This window comes from Aphanomyces astaci, assembly GCF_000520075.1.
Source record: "Aphanomyces astaci strain APO3 unplaced genomic scaffold supercont1.72, whole genome shotgun sequence".
NCBI lineage: Eukaryota > Oomycota > Saprolegniomycetes > Saprolegniales > Verrucalvaceae > Aphanomyces > Aphanomyces astaci.
Window position 1 is genome coordinate 201,024 of NW_009798335.1, and position 21,320 is coordinate 222,343.

General features: G+C 52.1%; 6 protein-coding genes across 8 annotated transcripts; 4 read left to right on the plus strand and 2 right to left on the minus strand.

The window, feature by feature from the left end:
- Positions 1-222: 222 nt before the first annotated feature.
- H257_15618 (glutamate-tRNA ligase) lies at positions 223-3,037 on the plus strand. Of its 3 annotated transcripts, none has more exons than XM_009843783.1 (13): positions 223-287; positions 331-530; positions 579-651; positions 700-785; positions 831-1,079; positions 1,323-1,481; positions 1,533-1,616; positions 1,693-1,803; positions 1,851-2,060; positions 2,148-2,268; positions 2,544-2,608; positions 2,663-2,721; positions 2,793-3,037. In XM_009843783.1, exons 1-13 carry the CDS (start codon positions 257-259, stop codon positions 2,926-2,928), a joined length of 1,584 nt encoding a protein of 527 aa, XP_009842085.1. In that variant the 5' UTR covers positions 223-256; the 3' UTR covers positions 2,929-3,037. The 3 variants fall into 3 exon arrangements, with proteins under 3 accessions (XP_009842085.1, XP_009842084.1, XP_009842083.1); XM_009843782.1 differs by having other exon boundaries at positions 223-282; XM_009843781.1 differs by having other exon boundaries at positions 2,544-2,721.
- Positions 3,007-6,543, minus strand: H257_15619 (hypothetical protein). Its single transcript, XM_009843784.1, has 7 exons — positions 6,159-6,543; positions 5,646-6,103; positions 4,934-5,071; positions 4,418-4,876; positions 4,269-4,367; positions 3,352-3,513; positions 3,007-3,227 (listed from the first exon to the last, which is right to left on the minus strand). The coding sequence occupies exons 1-7, from the start codon at positions 6,433-6,435 to the stop codon at positions 3,069-3,071; spliced, it is 1,752 nt and encodes a 583-aa protein (XP_009842086.1). The 5' UTR covers positions 6,436-6,543; the 3' UTR covers positions 3,007-3,068.
- Positions 6,544-6,632: 89 nt separating this feature from the next.
- On the plus strand, positions 6,633-16,567 carry H257_15620 (hypothetical protein). Its single transcript, XM_009843785.1, has 10 exons — positions 6,633-8,478; positions 8,562-11,303; positions 11,388-11,777; positions 11,848-12,063; positions 12,130-12,920; positions 12,992-13,325; positions 13,612-13,941; positions 13,988-14,883; positions 14,975-15,470; positions 15,543-16,567. The coding sequence occupies exons 1-10, from the start codon at positions 6,847-6,849 to the stop codon at positions 16,500-16,502; spliced, it is 8,787 nt and encodes a 2,928-aa protein (XP_009842087.1). The 5' UTR covers positions 6,633-6,846; the 3' UTR covers positions 16,503-16,567.
- Positions 16,568-16,845: 278 nt separating this feature from the next.
- H257_15621 (hypothetical protein) lies at positions 16,846-18,553 on the plus strand. Its single transcript, XM_009843786.1, has one exon. The coding sequence runs from the start codon at positions 16,921-16,923 to the stop codon at positions 18,442-18,444; it is 1,524 nt and encodes a 507-aa protein (XP_009842088.1). The 5' UTR covers positions 16,846-16,920; the 3' UTR covers positions 18,445-18,553.
- A 180-nt stretch (positions 18,554-18,733) lies between these two features.
- H257_15622 (hypothetical protein) lies at positions 18,734-20,160 on the plus strand. Its single transcript, XM_009843787.1, has 9 exons — positions 18,734-19,066; positions 19,142-19,182; positions 19,227-19,332; positions 19,387-19,428; positions 19,515-19,598; positions 19,654-19,704; positions 19,759-19,878; positions 19,951-20,007; positions 20,058-20,160. Exons 1-9 carry the CDS (start codon positions 18,800-18,802, stop codon positions 20,133-20,135), a joined length of 846 nt encoding a protein of 281 aa, XP_009842089.1. The 5' UTR covers positions 18,734-18,799; the 3' UTR covers positions 20,136-20,160.
- H257_15623 (hypothetical protein) lies at positions 20,143-20,865 on the minus strand. Its single transcript, XM_009843788.1, has 4 exons — positions 20,641-20,865; positions 20,553-20,589; positions 20,411-20,469; positions 20,143-20,344 (listed from the first exon to the last, which is right to left on the minus strand). The coding sequence occupies exons 1-4, from the start codon at positions 20,809-20,811 to the stop codon at positions 20,174-20,176; spliced, it is 438 nt and encodes a 145-aa protein (XP_009842090.1). The 5' UTR covers positions 20,812-20,865; the 3' UTR covers positions 20,143-20,173.
- Between the last annotated feature and the right edge of the window lie 455 nt (positions 20,866-21,320).

Sequence of the window (21,320 nt, forward strand, 5' to 3'; positions counted from 1 at the left end):
ATAATAATCCTACTATTAATAACTTAAGTACATTGTACTCGGAGTAACATTTGTATACTGTAATGCATACTATTAATAGTACTGTAACTACCTGTAACTTATGTATTGCGGCCGTAGCTAGTAGTACTAGAATTTACCACTAAAAATATTGGAATGCTTTTGATAATCCGGATAACACATGCGGACAATCACCTAGCGGCAACCTTTCCATGTCCATTTAAAGCGTCCAGTACAAACTTCGGCGACGTCGGCAATAATGCTTCGCGTGATCCAGAACCTTGGGCAACGTGCGACATGCAACTGACGGGCTTGGCTAATGGTTCTCTGTAGGTCCACTCTACTGCCGCAGTAGCATTTTCGCTCGTCCTGGTGTGAAGTACTCGACTAGCCCAGCACCCGTTCGGGTTCGGTACGCTCCAAGTCCCACAGGCTACCTCCACTTGGGTGGTCTACGCACAGCCTTGTTCAATTACTTGTTTGCCAAAGCCCATGGCGGTGCCTTTCTTATGCGGATTGAAGACACAGACCAGGTACGCTTCCATTCAACGACCTGGCGGCTTGGATCGTTTGCATACTAGACCCGAAAAGTGGACGGCTCTGTGGAGGCCTTGACGCACAGCCTGCAATGGTGTGGCATCCACGAAGACGAAGGTATGTTGTTTGAAGTGTATCCTACCTAGCTCACGATGTGAAACTCAGGCCCGACCGCGGGTGGCAACTTTGGGCCGTATGTCCAATCCGAGCGGCTGCACTTGTACAAATCCTACGCCGACACCCTTCTCCAGGTAGAACTCACCTCCAGTTTGTTGAGGTGACGTGGCGCTCTGTAGGACGGTCATGCGTACCGGTGCTTTTGCTCGCAGGAGCGGTTGAAGTCGCTTCGGGACGCGGCGGCCAGGTCCGGAAGCGGCACCATGTACGACCGCGCATGTCTTGGGTTGGACGCGGTCCAAGTTGAAGAGAAACTTGCTCGCAACGAGCCCCACACCATTCGACTTAAAGTGTCTGAAGGCAAAACCACGTTGAAAGACCTCGTCCGTGGTTACGTGCAATTTGACCATAGTGTGATCGACGACCAGGTCAATTTATATATATATAATGATGGCTATTTGGACTCTTTTTTGACATTATTTCAATATATTCATGGCTATTTGGACAGTTTTCGATGCGATTTCAATATGGTCATGAATATTTGGCTTCTTTTTCGACATTATTTCTATATTTTCATGGATATTTGGCTTTGTTTTCGACATCTTTTCAATATATGCATGGATATTCATCTCGTTTATGAAATATCTCTATAAATATATATATATATGTAGGTTCTCATGAAGAGCGATGGATTTCCTACTTACCACTTGGCCAATGTCGTGGACGATCACCTCATGGGTATCACGCATGTGATCCGCGGCGAAGAATGGCTCTCGTCTACCCCCAAACATTTGCTCTTGTATCAGTTTTTAGGCTTTGAACCCCCCAAGGTGAACCTACGCAGACCACACACTATATATATATCACAATATGGCGCGTAGTTTGCGCATTTGGGGCTGCTACTGAACGAAGATCGGTCCAAGTTGTCCAAGCGTCAGGGGGATGTGGCCGTGGAAGATTTCCAGGTATATATATATATATATATATATATATATATATATATATTAATATATATTGAAACAAAGCGCTCACAGCACGCAGAAAAAAGGCTTTTTGGCGCCTGGACTTGTGAATTTTGTGGCGCTGCTGGGCTGGAATCCGTCAGACGGCAACACACAAGAGATCTTTACGTTGGACGAACTCAAACACTTTGTACGTGAGTTGTTTTTCATATTGTGAGACTAACTTTTGAGAGGTAGTTCTCTATGGATCACGTCAACAAGAGCGGCTCCGTCGTCAACGTCGAGCGACTTCGGTGGATCAATTCCAAGCATATTCGCCGCCTGTTTGACGATCCGTCCAACAAGGCCGATGTTGTGGCGATGCTGCGGCCGTATTTACTTAATCATGTCAAAAATATCGACGCTTTTGACGTTGAATTTGTGTGGGCGGCAGCTTCGTTGATGAAGGTAGACCTAGTACATTGAGATATACATGGTAGTAGTACTAGGACCGAGAGGGGTATTCATTCGTATATGATGTGTGCGATGCTGCAGGAACGGGTGGGCGCGCTACCCGACTTTGGGCCGTTGATCTACTACTTTTTTGCACCTCCCGATCTTGAAGCGTCTACGGCTGTCGAGATGAAGGCAAAGTACTGGAACGACCATACTACTGGTAAGAGATTTTGTGCTTTCGAGTGAAATTTCGTGTTGTGGTGTGGTTTCTCGTTGGAATTTAAATCGATTTGATTGGCTAGAAGAGCTCAACATTATTAGCCAATCAAAACCCATTTCTCAATGAAATGTAACCAATCAGATCGATTGTGGATCGGTTATTTGGTCGGCGCAATTCGATTGCACCCCGTCCCCAATTTTGTACTCTCAAATCGACAATAAAGCGGAATGTAATATTGCGATTTTCCATGGGGGGATGAATGATATTTGATGTAGATGCGGCGGTGGCAGACGTGACGAGCCGGTTGCAAGCGCTTCCCGAAGGCGGCGGCTTTACTTCTGTACGGAATATCCACGTAAACGAACTACTATATATGGCATGACTGTGCGTGTAGAACGCCGTGATGGCCCTAATCAAGGCCACTGCCAAAGATCGCAATCTGAATCTAAAAAGGTCTGTAAAATATATATATTCAACTTTGGAGAGATTCTTTGTTTTCACGCGTTTCGTGGTGACTTGTATAGCTTGCTCATGCCGTTGCGGTATCACTTGACGGGTATGGAAGTGGGTGCTAGCATTGGGGACACATTCCAGCTCCTGGGCAAGGACGTTGCGCTTGGTCGACTTGTGGGCGCCCCCAGTACCACCACCACCGCTTAACCATGAAACCTCAACCCAAATCCTTTACGAAGCGCTCCATAGCGGAAGATTCCACCGGTATATTATACTTTAAAGTACTAAGAAATGACCGTGTCAATTACATTGGTGATTTAGATTCCACCGGTATTTTATACTACGAATTACACGCCGTGGTCGGCTAATTTTTGGACTAAATACACGTTCGACCGTTCTTTTCCGTATGGTCGGCGTTGAATTACGCCCGGCGCGGGTTGAAAAAACGGTTGGTCGTCGTCGACTTGCTCCTCGTGTAACAGCACAAACCCATGTTGTTGCACAATCTACCATAATATATAAACAACATATAATGTCAACGTGATATACTACTAGTACGACTAGCGTGTATCTATGTATGTACATATGTATGTAGTACTAACGTTAGTTAGTCGAGACGACAGTACATACCTGCTTGATGTACGCATCGTTATGGGTCCACCTCCCCGAAAAGCGCAAACTAAAGGCATCGTCCACGTGTTCTTGTTCATCGTCATCTGGTCGAGGTAACAAGTCCACGTTAAACGCAAAGATTGCCTCTGGGCGTAAGATGCGATGGGCCAGCTCAAACACCTAGTTACACCCAAGATCGTCATGCACAACCTCATCCCATATTGTCAAATCGATTCGAAACCCTCAGCAGAATCGAATGTCTTGAGAGAATGGATTGAAGAACCGCTTGAGCCAATCAAATCGAACCCCCGCATTGGTTATATACTCATCGTTGTATAGTATAGTGTGTACAAGATTAAATAGGATCAAATGGATTCGAATGCTATTTGGTGAAATGACTCTCTCTCAAGTCCAAATATTTGGGTGAAATGCACAATAACACACGTCTATATTGTTTATTCGAAACCTCGACCGACTTGGAGAATAAAGTATCGACAACAAAACGACCATATATATATAATGTTACAGTAGAATCACTAGAAGAATTGAGCCAATCAGATGGCACAAAACCTTCATCAACCATATACTTTGAATTAGAGTAAAACTTGAATTCGTCTCGATGGCATGACCCACGCGTTAACGTTAGACATATATGTATTAATACGCTTTCAAAAAATATATAAAAAATAATTAAATCTAAAGTACTAAAAGTTATTAATCAAAAAAATTCTAAAAAAAGTAATAAAATACAATATTCTTTTACATTTTTTTAATAACCTCATCCAGAAATATATATTATGCAAAACAAAACAAAAATATTAAACATTATTATTTAAAAAATTTGAAAAAAAACAAAAACCATTCACGACAAAGCATCGATCGATAGATTTGGACACACAAGTCCAAAGGATGATCACAATATATATGGACTGTACCTGGCGCAAATCTCCGAAATACGGCAGCGCGTTGATCGCTAGCACGAGATCATAGGATGCATCTGGGAGGTGGCCGCCGACATCGAGGATATCGCCAATCTATCAGTGTTACATTTGACTTAACCAGAAATTGACCTCGGACAACTTACTTGCAAGTCGTCGTACAGTGACAATTGCCGAGCATTTTCAATCGACATGGGCGACACGTCGATCCCGAGCACAAAGCTACTCAGCGACCGGAACCAAGCCATAGCGTGGCCAGATCCGCAGCCGAAATCCACCACATCTAGCCAGTGGTCGCCGTCCGAGATGCCGATGCGGAGGCGCAGCGCGGCCGACATGACGGCGGGGACGCTGGACTCGAAGAGCAGGCCGTGAAGGTGGCGGAATGTATCGACGGTCGAAGAAGAAGAAGAAGAAGCAGCAGCAATGCTATGACGATACGCGTACAAGTCAAATAGCTGCGACAAGTACTGCGACGGAGTTCGCCCTGATGGGTAGTGATGGTCTTGGAACGACGCACGGATGTACCGCTCCTCCGTGTACATGGACGGAGATGCAAACAGCGACGCGAGCGCGTGGTTGCCTTCCACTAGCATCCCGTGCTCCTAAGTACATATGTCCATTGAAAACATGTTCTTGTAACGAGGGTGGTGTGCCTGTACCAAGTACGCGTACGCGAGGCTGTGGGTAAAGAGCGACCGTTGCGCCGGCGTGCCCTTGGTCGTCGCGACGTTGAAGTTGTCGATTGCCAACGGCAATCTGTTCATCACTAGTGCAATGTGGCCCATTCTATAATGCACCTATTGAGAGAGAGAGAGATAGATAAATATATTTTAGTGTTGATTCTAAACGGGATCATGAATTGACACCACGACCAAAAATATATAGCTTTTTCGTCCAGATTTGGTTACATTTGGTTCAAGAAGATCATGTCCAAAACCATATAAATGTGTTATTGTGGATTCGAACTAATTTCCAGACCACGTCATCGAATCACGAACCGACGCTATTGGCTAATCCATTTTTGAGTGAATTTGATTGGCTCTTGCAGAAACGACAAGTATATTCAACCAATCAGAACTCCGGCGTAATTCAATATTGATTACACAAACCAGGCGAATTTTGGAAGTTTATAGCGAATTCACAATATGAGTTTATAATATAATAAAGGCAAAAGTGATTCGCCAATCAAGTTGCACGCAACCATCGTCAACGTCTAATTAGTGTGTGACTGACTTCAGTACAACGCTGTCCATATACAAAATCCAGTTCGATAGATTGGGCGAACGAACACACGTAAGTGTCATGAATCATCCATCCTATCAAGTGAATCCAAAGCTATCATGCAAATCTCGTAAATATGTATAAGAGCACCTCGGCTTGCATCGAGTCGCCAATGATAAGGTCGCTGGCGGCCGTGTAATGCGAGTATGCCGTGGAGAACCTACGCAGCCCAATGTCCACCTTGGCAAGCTTCATATAGGCTTCGACCAAGTCCTTGGTGGGCTCGTCCTGTAGAATCGACACGATGGTTTCAAAGCTCTTGGACGCGAGCGAGTAGTCGGTGTTCTTGAGGTAGAGGTCGCCGACCGCCATCAGGGACGGCACCTTGCGCTTGCCCGTTTCTTCGAGGCGGATGCTGCTCATGTAGTGCTTGAGCGCGTCGTTCGTTCGTCCGCACTGAGACAGCGCGTCGGCGAGCTGGTTGTGGATCGTCGCACTCTCCTCCACGATCAACGCGCGCTCGTACAACGTGACCGCGTCGTCGCATGCGCCTACCCGGATCATCTCGACGGCCTTGACGATGTAACTGTCTCGAGATTGAAGAAGGTCTGCAAGAAAGACAAGTGATCACATGGTAGTGCGTACGAGGACCAGATTGCGCACCTTTGGCGTTGTGGAGGTTGAAGGGTAGTGCCACGAGCACGGCCACGAGCAGCAGAGAGAGAAAGCACTCGCAGTTGATCCACCAGCCGCCGCCGCTGCTGCCACCGCTGCCTTCTCCCGTGTTATGTACATCTCCATTCTCGTACTGGTCGTCGTAGGTCGCGCCGCCCAAATCGGCGTCGCTGGTCCGTCGACCACTGTCGCCGTCGTCGCTCAGTCGTCGCGGCCTGTCTTTCGCAACTTTCTTGGATGAGGTCTTGGCTTGCCGACGCAGCATGGTTGTACTAGCCACAACGGTTCCTGCGCTCCCGAACGAGACCTTTCTTGTTTGCTGGGCGCCGTCGGACTCCGATGTGGAGTGGCGCTACAGGGAAATCGTATTTTGGTGTGTTGCAATATTAATGTCGAGGTTTCCGGACATTTCATTGGCCAGTTTCAAATCTATCGAAGGGCAACATGGGACAACAAAATGCGGTTTCAACAGGAACAATAGCAAAGCGTCCGCGCATCCAATCGACGGGGATCGCTGCTGCCCCGCTGCACGAAGGAGATCGAGGCGGCAACCCACGACGCCATTTACCTGGAGACGTGTAAGTCGTCGTGCCTACTCCATTCGGCGGCTGTCTAGCGTGGGTCACACACTGCCCATGCCTGGAATTGCTACAGCTTGACACAGAGAGTTTACAGCATGGGCAACGAGATCTCGAAGTTCGTGGACCACGATCAATCGATCCGACGGACGCCGCAAACCGTCGTCGACAACGAGCACCGGTATGACTTCGTGGCGACATGGAGCACGGCCAACGTCCATGCGTTGTTGAGGGCGTACACCAAACGCGCGACGCCAGACGGGACGTTAGGACAGGACAAATCGCAAAGGCTTGAGGACAGTTACCAAGACATCGTACGATTAGAAACTCTTGTCGAGTCCATGCGTCTTGAAGATGCTGCTGCAGATGTGATCGACACGAACATGACAGACACCCCCATCCCACACTCTCACGTCGAGACCGGCACGGACGTCTGTCCTGCCCACACTCTTCATGACATTAAGGATACCATGACTCCATCAACGCCATCATCCCAGCCATCAACGAAACCTCTCAAACTCAAGACCAAACCTACGCCAAAGACACCAGAACAACTGCAAGAGGCATTTCTCAACTCCACCGAGGCAGAGTACGTCGCACGACGGCACGACATTCTCTTAGAGCTAGAAGCCAAGCGACGTGCGTATCGCACGCTGGCGCAATTGCCGACGTCGCTGGACGGGATCGACTTTAGCCTGCCGGTGCAGTGGAGCCACTACTTTCAATCGGTTATGGAAGTGGACGCGGACGCGCATGCGGGCGCCGCCGACAACGCGCGCCGCCTCTGGCATCCTTCGTCCATCGGACACATCATGGAGAGAGACCCGGGTGCACCTGGCCAGCTCCGCGCCTTCGCATTGGCCACAGCTGCTGCTGCTGCTTCGTCTGCAAACGCCCATGCAGGCGGCGATGGCCATACGGAGAATGAAAACGCCAGCGTGTCCGACGATGAAGATATGAACTCCGACGACGAAGATGATAAAACCGCAGCAAAAGCAGACGGCGATGATGCAGCCGTGGAAACGACAGCAACGACCCCTCCAGAAGCCAACGTCGTTGAACCACGTGGCGTGCTGACCAAGCGTAGCTTGGATCAGCACACACTAGAGACTGCGGTGGCCGCTGTACCGTTGCCGCCGCTGTTCGATCCGTCCTTGCGCAGTCCCGTGTTTTTCGGCTACAGTGTGCCGCCACCGGGAGGTCCGACACCATCGACGGGACCGACAGGTTCTTCGATCCTTCCTGGAACCCATCGCCACGACGACGACGACGACAAGGTGCGGGCGGCGCAGTATTTTGAATCTCGTCTGCAGGAAATAGCTCACCGATTCCACGACGCCAACGCAATTGAAACCGGAAAACTCAACGCACTCAGTGACCGGCGACACGCGCAGCTGGAGCGGCGGCAAAAGGACGCCGCGGTTCGACAGCGAGAGCTGGACGACGCGCGCAAGGAGGGCGTGGACCCAACCGCCGACTTTTTCCGCACGGCCGAAGTCACCCAACGACAGGTGGACATTCAAGAAAGAGCAGAAGACGATCTGTACGAGTCCCACAAGAACTCGATCACGTCGCGCATGCATGCCGCCCGTGTCACATGTGACCAAGACACGCAGTTCCTGCAAGGTCTCCAGTCGCCGGACAAGCCCATGGGGGCTGCTCGAGCGGCGTTTCACACGGAGCAATTGCGGTTGCATCACCAGTCTCTATTGAGTGCCAAGAACGACTTGGTATGTGACGACGTCTTGATGATATCTGAGACATTGCATTATCAGGGCTAACCCCACAACCATCATTATGTTGGTTTGATTAGGTCCAAGCGTCGACCGTACTGGACCAGACCAAAAGCCGGTCGCTGCTGCAACTGACGTCGGACGCGGCCAAACAACAGACGGCACGGGGGCAGTTGCTGTTTGCGGAAGACCAAGTCAAAGCGGCCGAGCACACGATCGCAGTACTCTTGAGACAGATCGATGACGAAGAGTTTATGCTAGACAGAGGGGAGACCCAAATCGCTCAAGAAATTACCTACTTTCCGAGTTTTCAAGTGTTTTCTCAAGATGGCGATACGTTGCTGGACGTGGCGTTTGCGTTGGTGGTCATGTGCGCGGCCCCCCTCTCGGAAAAGCTAGAGTATGTGAGTCAATTGTCCGAAACCAACCTCTTGACCAAGCCCGCACTTGTGCAAATCCTCACCGTGTTCTTTCGCATACTGAATCGAATGGACCAACTGCGCACGCCGAAGGATCGACAGACATGGCCAGTATTGGACGAGTTCCATCTTGCCAACCTCGTCGACCACATGGTGGGCAGCGGCGGCTTCAAGTCGTATGTGACGACGTTTGAGTTTGTCTCGATCGCCACAGACGCCATCCAACGGTCCAAGTACTTGAGCACGATTCTGCGTGTGCCGTGGAAGTACCAGCACGTGAGCCGCGTCCAGCAGCAGGCCATGTCGGCGCTGCGCCAGTTTGAATGTGGCCTCATCAGTGCATCCGACCTCAAGTACCGCCTCGCGCGCCAGAGCATCCAGTCCGCGCCGCGGGGGGGGTCGAGTGCCAAGGAAGCGCTACATGTCCGTGCCTTGGCGATGGGGTCCAACGATCCGCTGAAAGCCGATTACTCTAAGTACTTGAAGCATCGACGGCGCAAGGTGCTGTCGAATGTTGTGCCGTTGGACCATGCCTGCTACAAGAACCTGATCGTGTACCGGTCCGAAGTGGCGGAAAAGGCGGCGATTCGGTTGCAGACGACGTGGCGGGCGCGCCAAGGCCGCGTGGACGCGACGATGGCGGCGCGAAAGCAGGCGTTCTACCATGCCAAGGGGACGGCACTAGCCGACGCGAGGGCATCCGTCGAGGCCGACTGGCGACGCCAAGAGGGCACCACCACGACGCTGGACAAGATGAAATTCGATGCCAAGATTCGCATGCGCCAAGTCAAGTTGCGCACGAAAGGACTGGCGTTCAGTCGCGACGACGTGCTTCGGGTCATGACGGAAGAAGCGGTGCAGGATACACTCGAGGAGGTGGACCATCGGTTTCGGGAAATGGAAGAGGCCGCGGGGTACTGTCCAAGAGTGTTGCGGTTTGATCCGCTGGACGACGCGCACTTTTCAGAGATCGCGCACAGCCTCGTGGACCAGCTGCAGCGCGCGCGGCGGCCGGCGCCGGCCACAGCCAAACTCATGCGCGCGATCGCCGAAAAAGAGATCAAGAAGGAAGTGCCAGAGACATCTGCGACGTGGTGTGAACCAACAGACAAAACCGCGGTCGAACGGTTCCACGAAGCTGTCAAGGACCTCAAGGTGCAGAGGGAGGCCAGCCACGACCACATGCTGCGAGGGATAGAGCCTGTGCAGGCCACGAGCAGCGAACGACGCGAGTGGATGACGCTCATGTGTTCGAATCCGCCATTGAAAGAGTGGTGCGCTCGGCTCGTGGCCATATGTGATGGCATGACCCAGTTAAAGCTCACGGAACTGCTCATGGAACTTCCGTCAAAACGGCATGCGATCGCTTATGTGCGAGGGTTTCATAATGACATTATGGGGGCAGTTGATCGAGACGCGTTGGTGGCCGACTTGATGGGGCACTTTCGCGTCCTTCGTGGGGTGGAGCCTCTCGCCGATGCATTGATCCACATGGCTACGACCGACATGGAAACGACTTGGCGCGACGATATACTCTATCGCATGAACGCCCAAGAAGCGTTCCTGGTCGATTATGTCCACAAAAGTCATATAAAGCACGCAGGCCAAGCCGCGCGGGATGCCAGACAACGGGGCCGCGGAAACACTGACGCCAAGCTCAACATGGACACGCAGCGAAGTATGGCGGTGGACGCGAAAGCAAGACTTGACGACGCCATGGTCAAGTGGAAAGACGCCGAGTTTTCCTATGCCCAAGCCCAACGACGCATGCAACTGGTGCGGGACTCTGCCGTGACACTAGTCGACCGCCGCGATCGAATGCTCTGGGCTGAGCGACTCAAGCGAGCTCTGGAGACAACGGACAAGGGCGCGCACACGTACATTGAAGTGGTTCACGTGTGTCAAGACTTTGTCGAAGTCGCCCGCCATGTCGCCACTCAAATCGTCCGCGAATACTACCTCCCCGTCCATGAAAAGACTGTGATGCCGGTGGCAGGTCCGTTTCTTATGGACGGCCGCAACGACGGCGCCGTTCGATCGAGTCACGGCAAGGGGCTCAAGTTTGAAGCACACAACATTCGATTCCAAGTCGCATTGGACGACCACGACCGATTTGACCATTCAGACGAGCTGGCCGCCAAGTTTGCGGGCGCAGAGTGCCGCAACTCGAGCTTGTTTCTGCCGACGATGCTGCTGACACCAAACGTACTCGTGCCCCTGCAGTGCTGCGTCGACTACCATGGCATGCGGGTGCTGTGTGTGTCCAAGCTCCCGATAGAGTGCTACGACGTGAGTGACAAGGGTGTGGTGCAGAACGTGCGCACGGAATTCGTATATGGCACGAACAACAAGGGGAAAACCATTGTGAGTCACAGCAAGACCCTGGACGCATCGATAGCCAAGGTCGGTGTTGGGTTTATATTTCCTTGGTCACATTACAAGTTGGTTGTGTGGATGCAGACATACTGAATGATGATGATGCTGTAGGTGAACGCGAGCTTAAACTTGGGCGCGCATTGCGTCCGTGGGTCGTTGGACTTGACGGCCAAGTTGATCCACGGAGCCGGCGACATGCACGGATACATCGGACAAGGCGAAACGTTTTGCTTGCTCAAGTTCCGACGCATGATGCCGCCAGAAGACCCCGAGGAAACCCCCCACTTGCCGGCGTCCACTCGGGGCATGAGCATCCTCTGGAGGCAGCTCCGACCGGCGCTGGTCAAGACACATCCCGTGCCGCTGTCACCGGATGCCTTGTCGTTGTTGACATATCAAACGCCGGATTGGGAAAACCAAGCCGCGAGAGTTAAAGACTGCACGAGACGCATGCTAGACGACGTCCTGCCATTGTTTGCAAGGAAGCTGGCCGAGAGGGAGGTATGCATGTATATACACAAAATCCACTATCGAATCTCCATCACACTCTGTCACATACGACCTGGGTCAGGACTATGTGACGTCACCGACGTTTTCGCTTGTCGGGGAACTCCACCGCCATGGCATCAACGTGCGGCATCTGGGGCTGCTGCGGTCGTTGTTTTACTTTCAACTTGACGGGGCAGTCGCGTTGGCATTCAACCAAGCTGTACTGTGTCCGACTGTGGATTTAACAAGGGAGTTGACACGAGGAGATACAATCTACATTCAAGGCCAGCGGTTCAAAGTACTTAGAACAAACCCACATATATATATACCAGTATATCGTATCTAAACTCAATCGTGATGGTAGGTAAGTGAACACGCGCAGGACGTTGTGTCGGACAAGGTGGTGACAGTCGATCGCAAGTACACGGGCGATTCATGTCAGAACGTACCGCTTTACAAAGGGGATATTCAATCCAAGCACGACTTGCGACGGTTGATTCTAGTGGAAATGCTCCAGCGCACAATCAAGAACCTCGTCCGGGCGTCGCTCCGGTCAATGTTACAAGCTAGACAACTTGCCATGGGACCCACGACGCAGACTTCGTTGTTTGTGGTCGTGTTAAATTACATCAGCGGGTCCGGCGCTGGCTCGGACGCGTTTTGGAAAAACCAAGTGTTTGATGGCGTCCGGGCTCGCTTTGGCTCAATTGCCGTGTCGTTTGTGGATCGGCTGAATCTGCGACAGGCGCCAGTCGAAATTGCCCGGTACCTGTCGACTGCGATCGGGTTTGAGCTCACTCGGGACTGCTGGACGCGGTTCACGCAACACCCCCACGGGTTCTTGTTTACCATCGACGACGTCCACGTGGACGTACCGTGTCGCATCCGCCACAACCTGCTGGTGCTCCATTTTGCGGCAGCGTCCATGCTGTTGGACCAGGCCTCGACCGTCCAGCGCACGACGTACCCAGCTGCGATACTGTTCGACGCTCCGTGTGGGTACTGGCCACTCAACGAACGAAAAGGGTCCATCGTCGCCAAAAACATGGTTTCCTCGACCGATCACGGCAAGTTCTCGCCCCACTGCACGCTGGAAGCCGCAGGTCCCATCGCCAACGACGACTTGGGTCGATCTGTCGAGTTTTCAAAGGACGGGTACCATGATATGGCGTTGGTCGTCGTCTTCGTGCCATGTATTGACCTATGACCCCCTCCTTTGGGCGTAGATGCATCACGTTCGTCAAGGCGAAGAAGTGGGAGTCGAGTGCGACCCTGGAAGCATGGGTACTTGTGAGTGCATCAGGCCACGGCATCCGTGCGATCATAAGCCACGGACGGTATACACTGGCCGTGCTAAAGCGAAATGTATGGGGCGCGTGGATCAACATGAACAACATTGACGTGGTGGTGGCGGGGCCGCCCGTCATGCCAGACGTGTGGACGCACGTGGCCACTTCGTTTGATGGCACTGCCTTGCAACTGTATGTGAATGGTGTGCTGTATGGTGATTTGGACGTTCGATCTGAAGTGAACGCGCAACTCGAACGCCGCGAACAACGAGTACGTTGCGTGACATTGTATTGTCCTTTTACCCAAAATTTGGACTTTTTCGCCAAATCTATCTGACTTTTGTATGGAAAATTCGTCCAGTGTCACACATGCCATGTTGAATTGGTCGAAGAATGGATTTGATTGGCTACTTGATTTGTGATATGGCTTTTGATTGGTCGATCGATTGCCTGACGATCATTCGATTCCAATTTCGAATCGACTTTACAACATATTGAAAACAACACAATGCCATGGAATAACAAAAATGGGGTATGTACTACTACTACTTGAGTAGTTTCAAGCGATGCAACGCGATATTGACGACCAAGAGCGTCATGCCAAGGACACATGTATGAAAGACGTGGACCGAGAATGCCAGGCGTTGTATCAAACCAAGGAAGGCAAGCGACTCTTAAAAGACTTGGCGAAAAAACTAACGGACGAAATCGAGTTCAAAGCGCGGCTGAAGAAGGGGGCATCATCGACAGCGTCCCCTGTCACAGATCCAGTCGATAAACCAATACAGGAAGATGCAGCCATACCCAGAAAAAAAGCCGACATGGACACGATGGCCAAGAAGCAACATGCCATGCAAATGTTTTTCAAAAAGTCGGAATCGATCACGGTAAGTAGTTCATGTACATATACCACGATTCATGTGGAATGGCAAGGCGTCGTATCGACTTCTCCGAGACGAGCTCAAAGCCAAGATACAAGTGGAATTGGCGGACGCATTGTCGCAGGACAATCGGCCACTCCGCATCGGATGTGTGAGCAACGCGTGCTCCAACTCCAAGTTCTTTGTGGGGCGGCTGTGCCACGTGGCGTTCTACGCTCGAAGCGTCGACCGAGATGTGCTTCTGCGCCACTTTGTCACAGGTACGCTCGATCGGGCGTGGACGTCGGACGCCTTGTTTGAGCTCTCGGCCGTGCGATTCACAAAAGCCCTCGAGTTTGCTCCAACGGATGGCCCCATGTTGGCGTCGTTTGCGGTCAACATTTGCAGCGCGTTAAAGTACGACTTGGAGCAACGGCGAAGCCAAAACATGTACAAAGCCAAGGTCCGGCGGGCGTTGCGGGCATTCCGATCGACGGAAAACGTCGAAGGGTGCGCCGAGATCCTTCGGAACTTGCCCCACGACGTCCGCTTCAGTGACTTATTCCGGGAAGCATATGCTTGTGTGAACGAGCTGCACCCGACGTACTGGACTAGGCAGAGCAACGTGTCGCTGCTCGAGCTGGACGCGCTGCCTCCTCATTTCTTTATGAGCGGCGAGACCAAATCGTCATCTATGGCTGGCTTAAGTCGTGACGAAGTGACCGTGTATGCAGATATCATTCGGCGTGTGATCGTCGAGTACCCGACGCATTATGGCGATGGGCTGACCGATCTCAAGTGGATTTGCGACTTGGAAACCGATAGCGTTGTCTTATACTTTGTCCTGTGGATCCGCGCGGGCGAAGACAGTCGCCGGTTCGACTTGTCAGGGGTTCCAGACGTGACTGACGTCGATATGGACGTCGTCACAGGCGCCAACCGAAGCTGCTTGGCGTTCAACTTGCACGGGTACAATGCAAACCCCTTCCCATCTCATGCTCGTTCGCCTCTCTATATGTCCCTCCGAAACCGATTATCGTAACATCACCGCCACATGTAGATGTGTCCACTTGACCAGCAAGACCCTTTGCACGTTGAGCCTGCGATGCAGTGCACTCGAAACGCTAGACGTGGGCCAGATTCCCCACTTAACCGACGACGTGTTGGTCGCTCTGTCGAAAACATGTCCAAATCTGAAAGCCATCCACATGGACCGTTGCCCGCTGATCTCAGACGTCGGCGTCGAAGCCTTTGAAGCGTGTCGGGACCTTCGCGAAGTGGGATTTGGTTTCTGCGTCCGTGTCACAGACGATGCGCTGCTATCCCTGGCGTCACACACCCGCCTCTCTGCACTGAACGTGTCGGGGTGTTTGCAATTGAGTGACTTTGTTGGACTGGCCAACATTCTGCCAGCCAGCACGACGTTGACCTCGCTCGACATTTCAGGCTGCCGTCGACTGACAGACCATGGCATCATAGCCATCGGAACGCGATGCACCAAGCTCACACATGTCAATCTAGCGTTCTGCGACAAGGTCACTGACCGCGGCATCTGGGTACGTTGTCGTCCATCACCCAATATCCGTACATATGTACAAACGTATGTGAGTGTCATGTTAATGTTGCAGGCAATCACACACAACTGCCTCGACCTAGTTTCGTTGAACGTGCAGGAGCTGCACCTTGTCACAGACAATGTGTTTTCGTTCGATCAACAAGGCGACGGACGGGCGGTCGTGTCCAAGTTACTCCTGGCTAAGCTACGCACGGTGGTGTTGGCAGATTGTAAGTTGCTTACTGACACGGGTATCGCGTACCTCTTGCATCGGGCGCGGCATCTGCAGTCGATGGATGTGTCTGGATGTTATCACTTGACCAACCAAGGGCTGGAGTTCATCACGACCGATATCTTCAATGGGTCAATCACGGGTGAACATTTGACCGTGCTCGACTTGAGCTACTGCATGTCGCTGTCGTCGGACGGTGTGCGCTTCGTCCGCGAGCGGTGCAAGCAGCTGGTCACGGTGTCATTGACTGGCTGTATACTCCTCCAAGATGCCGAAGTGATTGAACTGGTCAAAGCATGTGGGAAGATTGCCAACTTGGGGCTCGGCTTCTGCCGCGAACTCTCGGACGACGTCCTAATCGCGATCTCCGACTGCTTATGGCTAGACTCGCTGTTTATCAACCGATGCGCCAAGATGACTGACGTGGGGGTCTGCGCGGTGGCGTCTCAGTGCACCGGCCTCCTCGCGGTGAACCTGTCGAGTTGCAAGCGCGTAACTGACGTCGCCGTCGACAGACTGTACGACAACTGCCCGAAACTAGCGCACTTGGACGTAACCTACTGCCCCCATGTTACCCGGGGGGCGGCGTCGAGATTCTCAATCCATCGACCGGACATGATGTTGAGGACAGACTTTGAATCGCAAGGATCACAAGAGCAAGGCGAAGGGAGTGAAGCGGCCGCGGAGAAACTGTTCCGACAACACTCGTGGAAGCAGCACCCAGTTGCAGTCGTCGGAACATCGTCGCATGAACAAGTCATGGTCGACAAGCCACTTCGAGATGCTGCTTTGTTGCGATAGTTAACATTGACACTGTCGAGACACACACTTCATCCAACGAACTAACCATGGCGATTAGTATGGCATCAGACTGTGGTATCTTAAGTGACTGGAACAGCTCGGGGTGCATGGGCGCGAGTCCGTAGGATCTGTACCAGGTACCGCACTTCATGTGGGGTGGCCATTGCGTGATGACATGGAAGATGTCAGCAGGTGCCATGAGAAGAGCCAATCACGTGCCTCGATAATTTTGTTTGACCAATCAAGTGCGTTCAACTACAAGGACCCAGATCGAAGGAATAAAACTTCGATTTCACCAGCACATCCGGATACCAACCATACTAAAATGCATACAAATACTCCAGTTACAACGCCGAAGTTTACTGTATTCCCTTCGACGTACGCGGCGGCGGGACACCGAGCTGCCCCCGAGACGACAATGAATCGGGAAGCTCCAAGCAGTGGCTACGAGAACAACTTCAATGACAATGGCTACAATGGCAGTGTAGATGGAAGGTTATATGGGTACCCTAATGGGGCCACAACGCAGTTCAATCACATGTACGTGTATGGCCAAGACGTGATCCCGACGCCATCGACCATGGCGGTGCCACGAGCATACTACGTCGACCAGAACGAAATGTACATCCACGAAGGCCAACAAGGTGACTACACGACGAACAGCGGCAGCAGCCCCAACGAGCAGTTTCAACAAGAAAGCTATGCCTACCAGCCCGAACGCTACCCCAGTCACTTGAGGCACACTGGCACTCGTGCGAGTCGCACGTCGTTCACGTACCCTGCCTTGACGGAGGCGGCTATTGAAGCGCTGGCGGCATCATCTCAGTACGTGGCGAGCAGTAGCACCCGACACGACGGCCAGTATCGGACCAACAACAACAGATCGAACACTCGACCTCGGCAACAGCGCCGAAAGGTGCTACGCTTCCGCGACCAAATGATCGAAGAGTTTACGACCGAGACGTACTTCCAGACGCCGTCGCGGCCGGCCATGTATCCGTCCGGCGCAAGTTTCCGGTTGTATCACCCCGAGGAACTGCCGTGTCCGGTGCTGGACCAGCTGCCGCGGTCGGACGCGGTGACCAAGCACTTGCGGAACTGCATGTTGATCTCGGGGGAGTTGGGCGTGACGACTCGATGGACGCTTATGCCGTCGACCAAGTTCACCGTGTGCGAATTGTACCCCAACGAAATGCTCATTTGCCGCGAAAAGACAAAGAACAAAGTCCACGAACCCGTGGCGTTGACAGGCATTATGGTCGAAATCTTGTCGCCAGTGTCCATGAGTTTGCGAGTGGCGCACACGCAGAAGGAAATGGTTCGACTGTCGGTGCGCGAAGGCCAGGAGATGTTGCTGCAAGAGTGGTATTGGATGCTGCATGTGGCCATGGCGATGAAAGTCGACGTAGCCGACGCGAGCGGCGGCGGCATCGGGGCTAGCGCGGCCAAGAAGAAGGAAAGCAAGACGCGCAGTGTGTGGGTCGTAAGGTCCATCGACGAAGACAACGAGCCGTCGTACTCGAACAAGGCGGCGCGGTACATCTCGACGGCGCTCGCCGGTGCCGAAGTCCAAGTGCTGCACAACGGCGACGTGGGCAGCCGCCTCTTGGCCGAACGGATCAACGAGTACGTACACGGAAGGACGCTGCGTGAGAGTGTCTTCCTCGGCCGCCATGTCCTCGGCGAAGACCAGATTGCCAGCCGAGCCATGCGACGCAAACTTGCGTACGATTTGTTTGTCCAGCGCGGCCGCATCAAGCGTCTGGTGCTGGTCGTGGAGGAGGAGCTGCTGGCAGCCATGGTCGCGCGCGCACAGCCCCCGACCGACCAAGACGAATTAGGCAACGGCTTTACCACGTCTATGCTCGACATGTGCAACGGCGTCGAGTTCGCAGTCGACATGAAGACGGGCGACACTAAGATTGTGGCGGCGTTTGGGTAGAACATATGCAGGAAAGCAAGTCGTTGGGCTACCTGTAGAGGGGACAACACTGATAGCAAGACACTCGTTGTAACTACAGGTCGTTGCTTGTTGGTGCGGCTACATATCATCAACGACTACTCGTACTGCTTTAGAGTGCAGTGCAGTGTCCGCGGTCATTACTAAAGGCGCACCAGTAGTTCATGGACAACCCATGTGTATACATGTCGTTGGAAAGCACAGAATCGGCTGCAGGTGATGTGCTGCACTGACAGAGTTACTATCGTGTAACTGGCACATGCGTTTCATTGGCGGTTTCACATTGGCAACGCTGCGTGCTGCGGGAACGCTCGCATTTTGAAGGGGCATAGAGGGTATGTCGACAGCCGACGACGGCGGCGGTAGTAGTGCAAGGGTTGTGTCACTCAAGGAAGACGAAGTGGCACCGTGTGAAGCGACTCGAGCGACGTCGGCAACGGAGACGCCCAATGGGCGACGAAGCGTATCCTACGATGGGAGGAGGGTGTCGACAACAACGGCAGCCACCAGCGACGGCAGGCAGCACCGCCCGCTGTCGACGAACGAGAAGGAAGAGGTTGGGCTCTTGAAGATGGAGAATGCCATGTTGCGGCAAAAGGTTCTGGTACGTCGTCGCTTTTGGCATGTGCATTGATTCAACGGATATACTATGCGGGGCTCAGCAAGTCTTATCTACCAGGCATTGGAGCAGCAGTTTGACGACTATGCTAAGAAAGAAACGTAAGTGACCCACTGCGTTAGAGGTGACAGACGACTGTCGATAGGGCCGACGAATTTGAAAACATGGACGACATCAACGACTTGCTTCGAATGGCCGAGCTGGCCAAGCATGAGGCCAAGGCGTATTCACAAAACACATCCAGGGACAAGGTTCATCACTGCTGCTGCTGCTGCTGCTGCTGTTCGTCCTCATCTTGGATGTAGATGCGAAAGGACATTCAAGTGCTGCAGACGATTCTGAAAAAGGTACCATCATCCATCGCGTGGCCGGCCGGATTGTTGATGGTCGATTGACTTCTGACGCGGTGGGGGTACTATGTACATCGTCACAGGCCAAAGCCGAGCGAAGCGAGTTCAAGAAAACGATCAAGCAGAGCGAAGACCGGCTGCGTTACGAGTGTGAAAAGAAAAAGGAGGTCGGCCGGTCTGGTGTGTTTGGCCAACGGCCCATGTTAACGTGGTTATTTGCAGGAGGGCCTCAAGAACGAGATCGACAAGGAGATCTTTACTAAAATTATCAAAGTACAGCATGCTCTGGCACACAAGAGGATGCTAAGCACTAATGTGGACGTGTAGGACGACAGAGATCGGTACCGACACCAAGTGATGGAGCTCACCGACCGCATCAAACGGCTCGAGCGGGAAAAGTACGACATGTTTATGTGGGCCAAGCAGAACCAAGACCATTGTTTGCTGGTACGTAATGGTGTTATGATACACAACCACGTTGAAACAGTGTCACAGTTTTTGATGACACACGATGCGTAGGAGATGCGAAAGCTCACAAGGGCCCTGATCAAAGCAAAGAAGATGGCAGATGAACAGGTAGGGTCTCCATTGGCGTGTGTGTCGGTGGCCTTTACATCCATGTCTAGTCGCACGACAGCAAGGAACTGTATGAGCTGGTAGTCCGAGTCAAGCAAGTATTGCATGTAGCGGCAGATTCGACATAACAAGCAATCCAGGAGGTTGGTTGGATATGATTGCCTTGTTATTCCAGTGGGTTGTAAATGATGCGTTGCAGCGTATCGCCTTGCTTGGACACTTGCACGACCATCTTCAGGTCCATGATGTCGTTTGCGCGGGTTTTGAACGATGCAATCAGCAGGCCGCAGTTGGCCAAGTTACTCGGTTTAATCGACGCCACGTTGATCTGCGGGACCTGCATGTACATACATACATATACCCCCAACGCGGTGAGAGAAGAACAAAGGAAGGTGGGGGCTACCGAGAATTGGAAATGGTTTTCTCCTTGAAGGTAGTCCTGTGCGTCGGTCTTGCCAAGCTGTAAGATGAGAAGTCAGGTTAAGGAGCGCTCCATCGGTCGTATATGGATGGCGGAGCATGTTATAGGACATGAAAAAGGATATTAATAATGTGTCGCTCCAAGACAGAGTCCACGAGGTACTACGAAGACATATGAGTCGGGGCAAACAACAGGTTGTGCGAAGTACAAACCTGCACCTCCCACCATCCGTCGAGGACGTCCTTGTTCACGGTGAAGTCCACTTCCAAGTTGAGTTCGTCCGAGATATGCGTCGGGTTGGGGGATACGTCCACGCGCAGGATGTCCACTTGCGGCAATTGGGCCAAGTACTCGTCGTCGTCGCCAGCCTTGGACTCGCTCATGTTTCTTTTTGGATTCCTCCTCGTGTACTGTACAGGCGCACCAACAAATTATCGGCCGAATATTTCACAAATATCTTCAACCATTCGCGATTGTTTTAAAGTATTTTGTTTCATCCAAAAAGAAAGAAAAAAAGACGAATTTATAGCACTAAACTGAAATGTCATTTCGTCGACGGACATTTGAGATTGCGGTTGGATGATGCGCACATCAAGAGCTCGGCTGTATTGCACGGCGTAGTACTTACTACCTCCGTCCAATCTAAGCTTACCATGTTCACAGACTCCCGTGGTGCGACCGTCGCATATTTCGCGGCGTGTACTGTACATATACGTACTGCACTCATACTCCACATATTGCACTCATACTCCACATATGTGCTCGAAATATATCCTTTGGATATTTTCATTGTTGTTCGTCGTGAATGTCACAGATGCTCGTCCTGTTGGTGGGTGTGTAAATCGATGTTAGCATTGACGTGCCTTTGGATGTGTCCGTGGCTGGTGCCGCC

Coding starts and splice junctions, on each gene's coding strand:
- H257_15622 (XM_009843787.1), top strand. CDS start 18,800: ATGTCGACAGCCGACGACGGCGGCGGTAGTAGTGCAAGGGTTGTGTCA. Junction 19,705..19,758: donor TCTTTACTAAAATTATCAAA/GTACAGCATGCT, acceptor GTGGACGTGTAG/GACGACAGAGATCGGTACCG. Junction 20,008..20,057: donor AGAAGATGGCAGATGAACAG/GTAGGGTCTCCA, acceptor ATCCATGTCTAG/TCGCACGACAGCAAGGAACT.
- H257_15619 (XM_009843784.1), bottom strand. CDS start 6,435: ATGCTGCGTCGGCAAGCCAAGACCTCATCCAAGAAAGTTGCGAAAGAC. Junction 6,104..6,158: donor CAACCTCCACAACGCCAAAG/GTGCGCAATCTG, acceptor TCTTTCTTGCAG/ACCTTCTTCAATCTCGAGAC. Junction 3,228..3,351: donor ACGATGCGTACATCAAGCAG/GTATGTACTGTC, acceptor ATATTATGGTAG/ATTGTGCAACAACATGGGTT.
- H257_15618 (XM_009843783.1), top strand. CDS start 257: ATGCTTCGCGTGATCCAGAACCTTGGGCAAC. Junction 1,617..1,692: donor TGGCCGTGGAAGATTTCCAG/GTATATATATAT, acceptor CACAGCACGCAG/AAAAAAGGCTTTTTGGCGCC. Junction 2,609..2,662: donor AAGGCGGCGGCTTTACTTCT/GTACGGAATATC, acceptor CTGTGCGTGTAG/AACGCCGTGATGGCCCTAAT.
- H257_15623 (XM_009843788.1), bottom strand. CDS start 20,811: ATGAGCGAGTCCAAGGCTGGCGACGACGACGAGTACTTGGCCCAATTG. Junction 20,590..20,640: donor ACGGATGGTGGGAGGTGCAG/GTTTGTACTTCG, acceptor ATGTCTTCGTAG/TACCTCGTGGACTCTGTCTT. Junction 20,470..20,552: donor CTTGGAGCGACACATTATTA/ATATCCTTTTTC, acceptor TTCTCATCTTAC/AGCTTGGCAAGACCGACGCA.
- H257_15621 (XM_009843786.1), top strand. CDS start 16,921: ATGAATCGGGAAGCTCCAAGCAGTGGCTACGAGAACAACTTCAATGAC.
- H257_15620 (XM_009843785.1), top strand. CDS start 6,847: ATGGGCAACGAGATCTCGAAGTTCGTGGACCACGATCAATCGATCCGA. Junction 11,304..11,387: donor TGGACGCATCGATAGCCAAG/GTCGGTGTTGGG, acceptor ATGATGCTGTAG/GTGAACGCGAGCTTAAACTT. Junction 13,326..13,611: donor TCGAACGCCGCGAACAACGA/GTACGTTGCGTG, acceptor CTACTTGAGTAG/TTTCAAGCGATGCAACGCGA.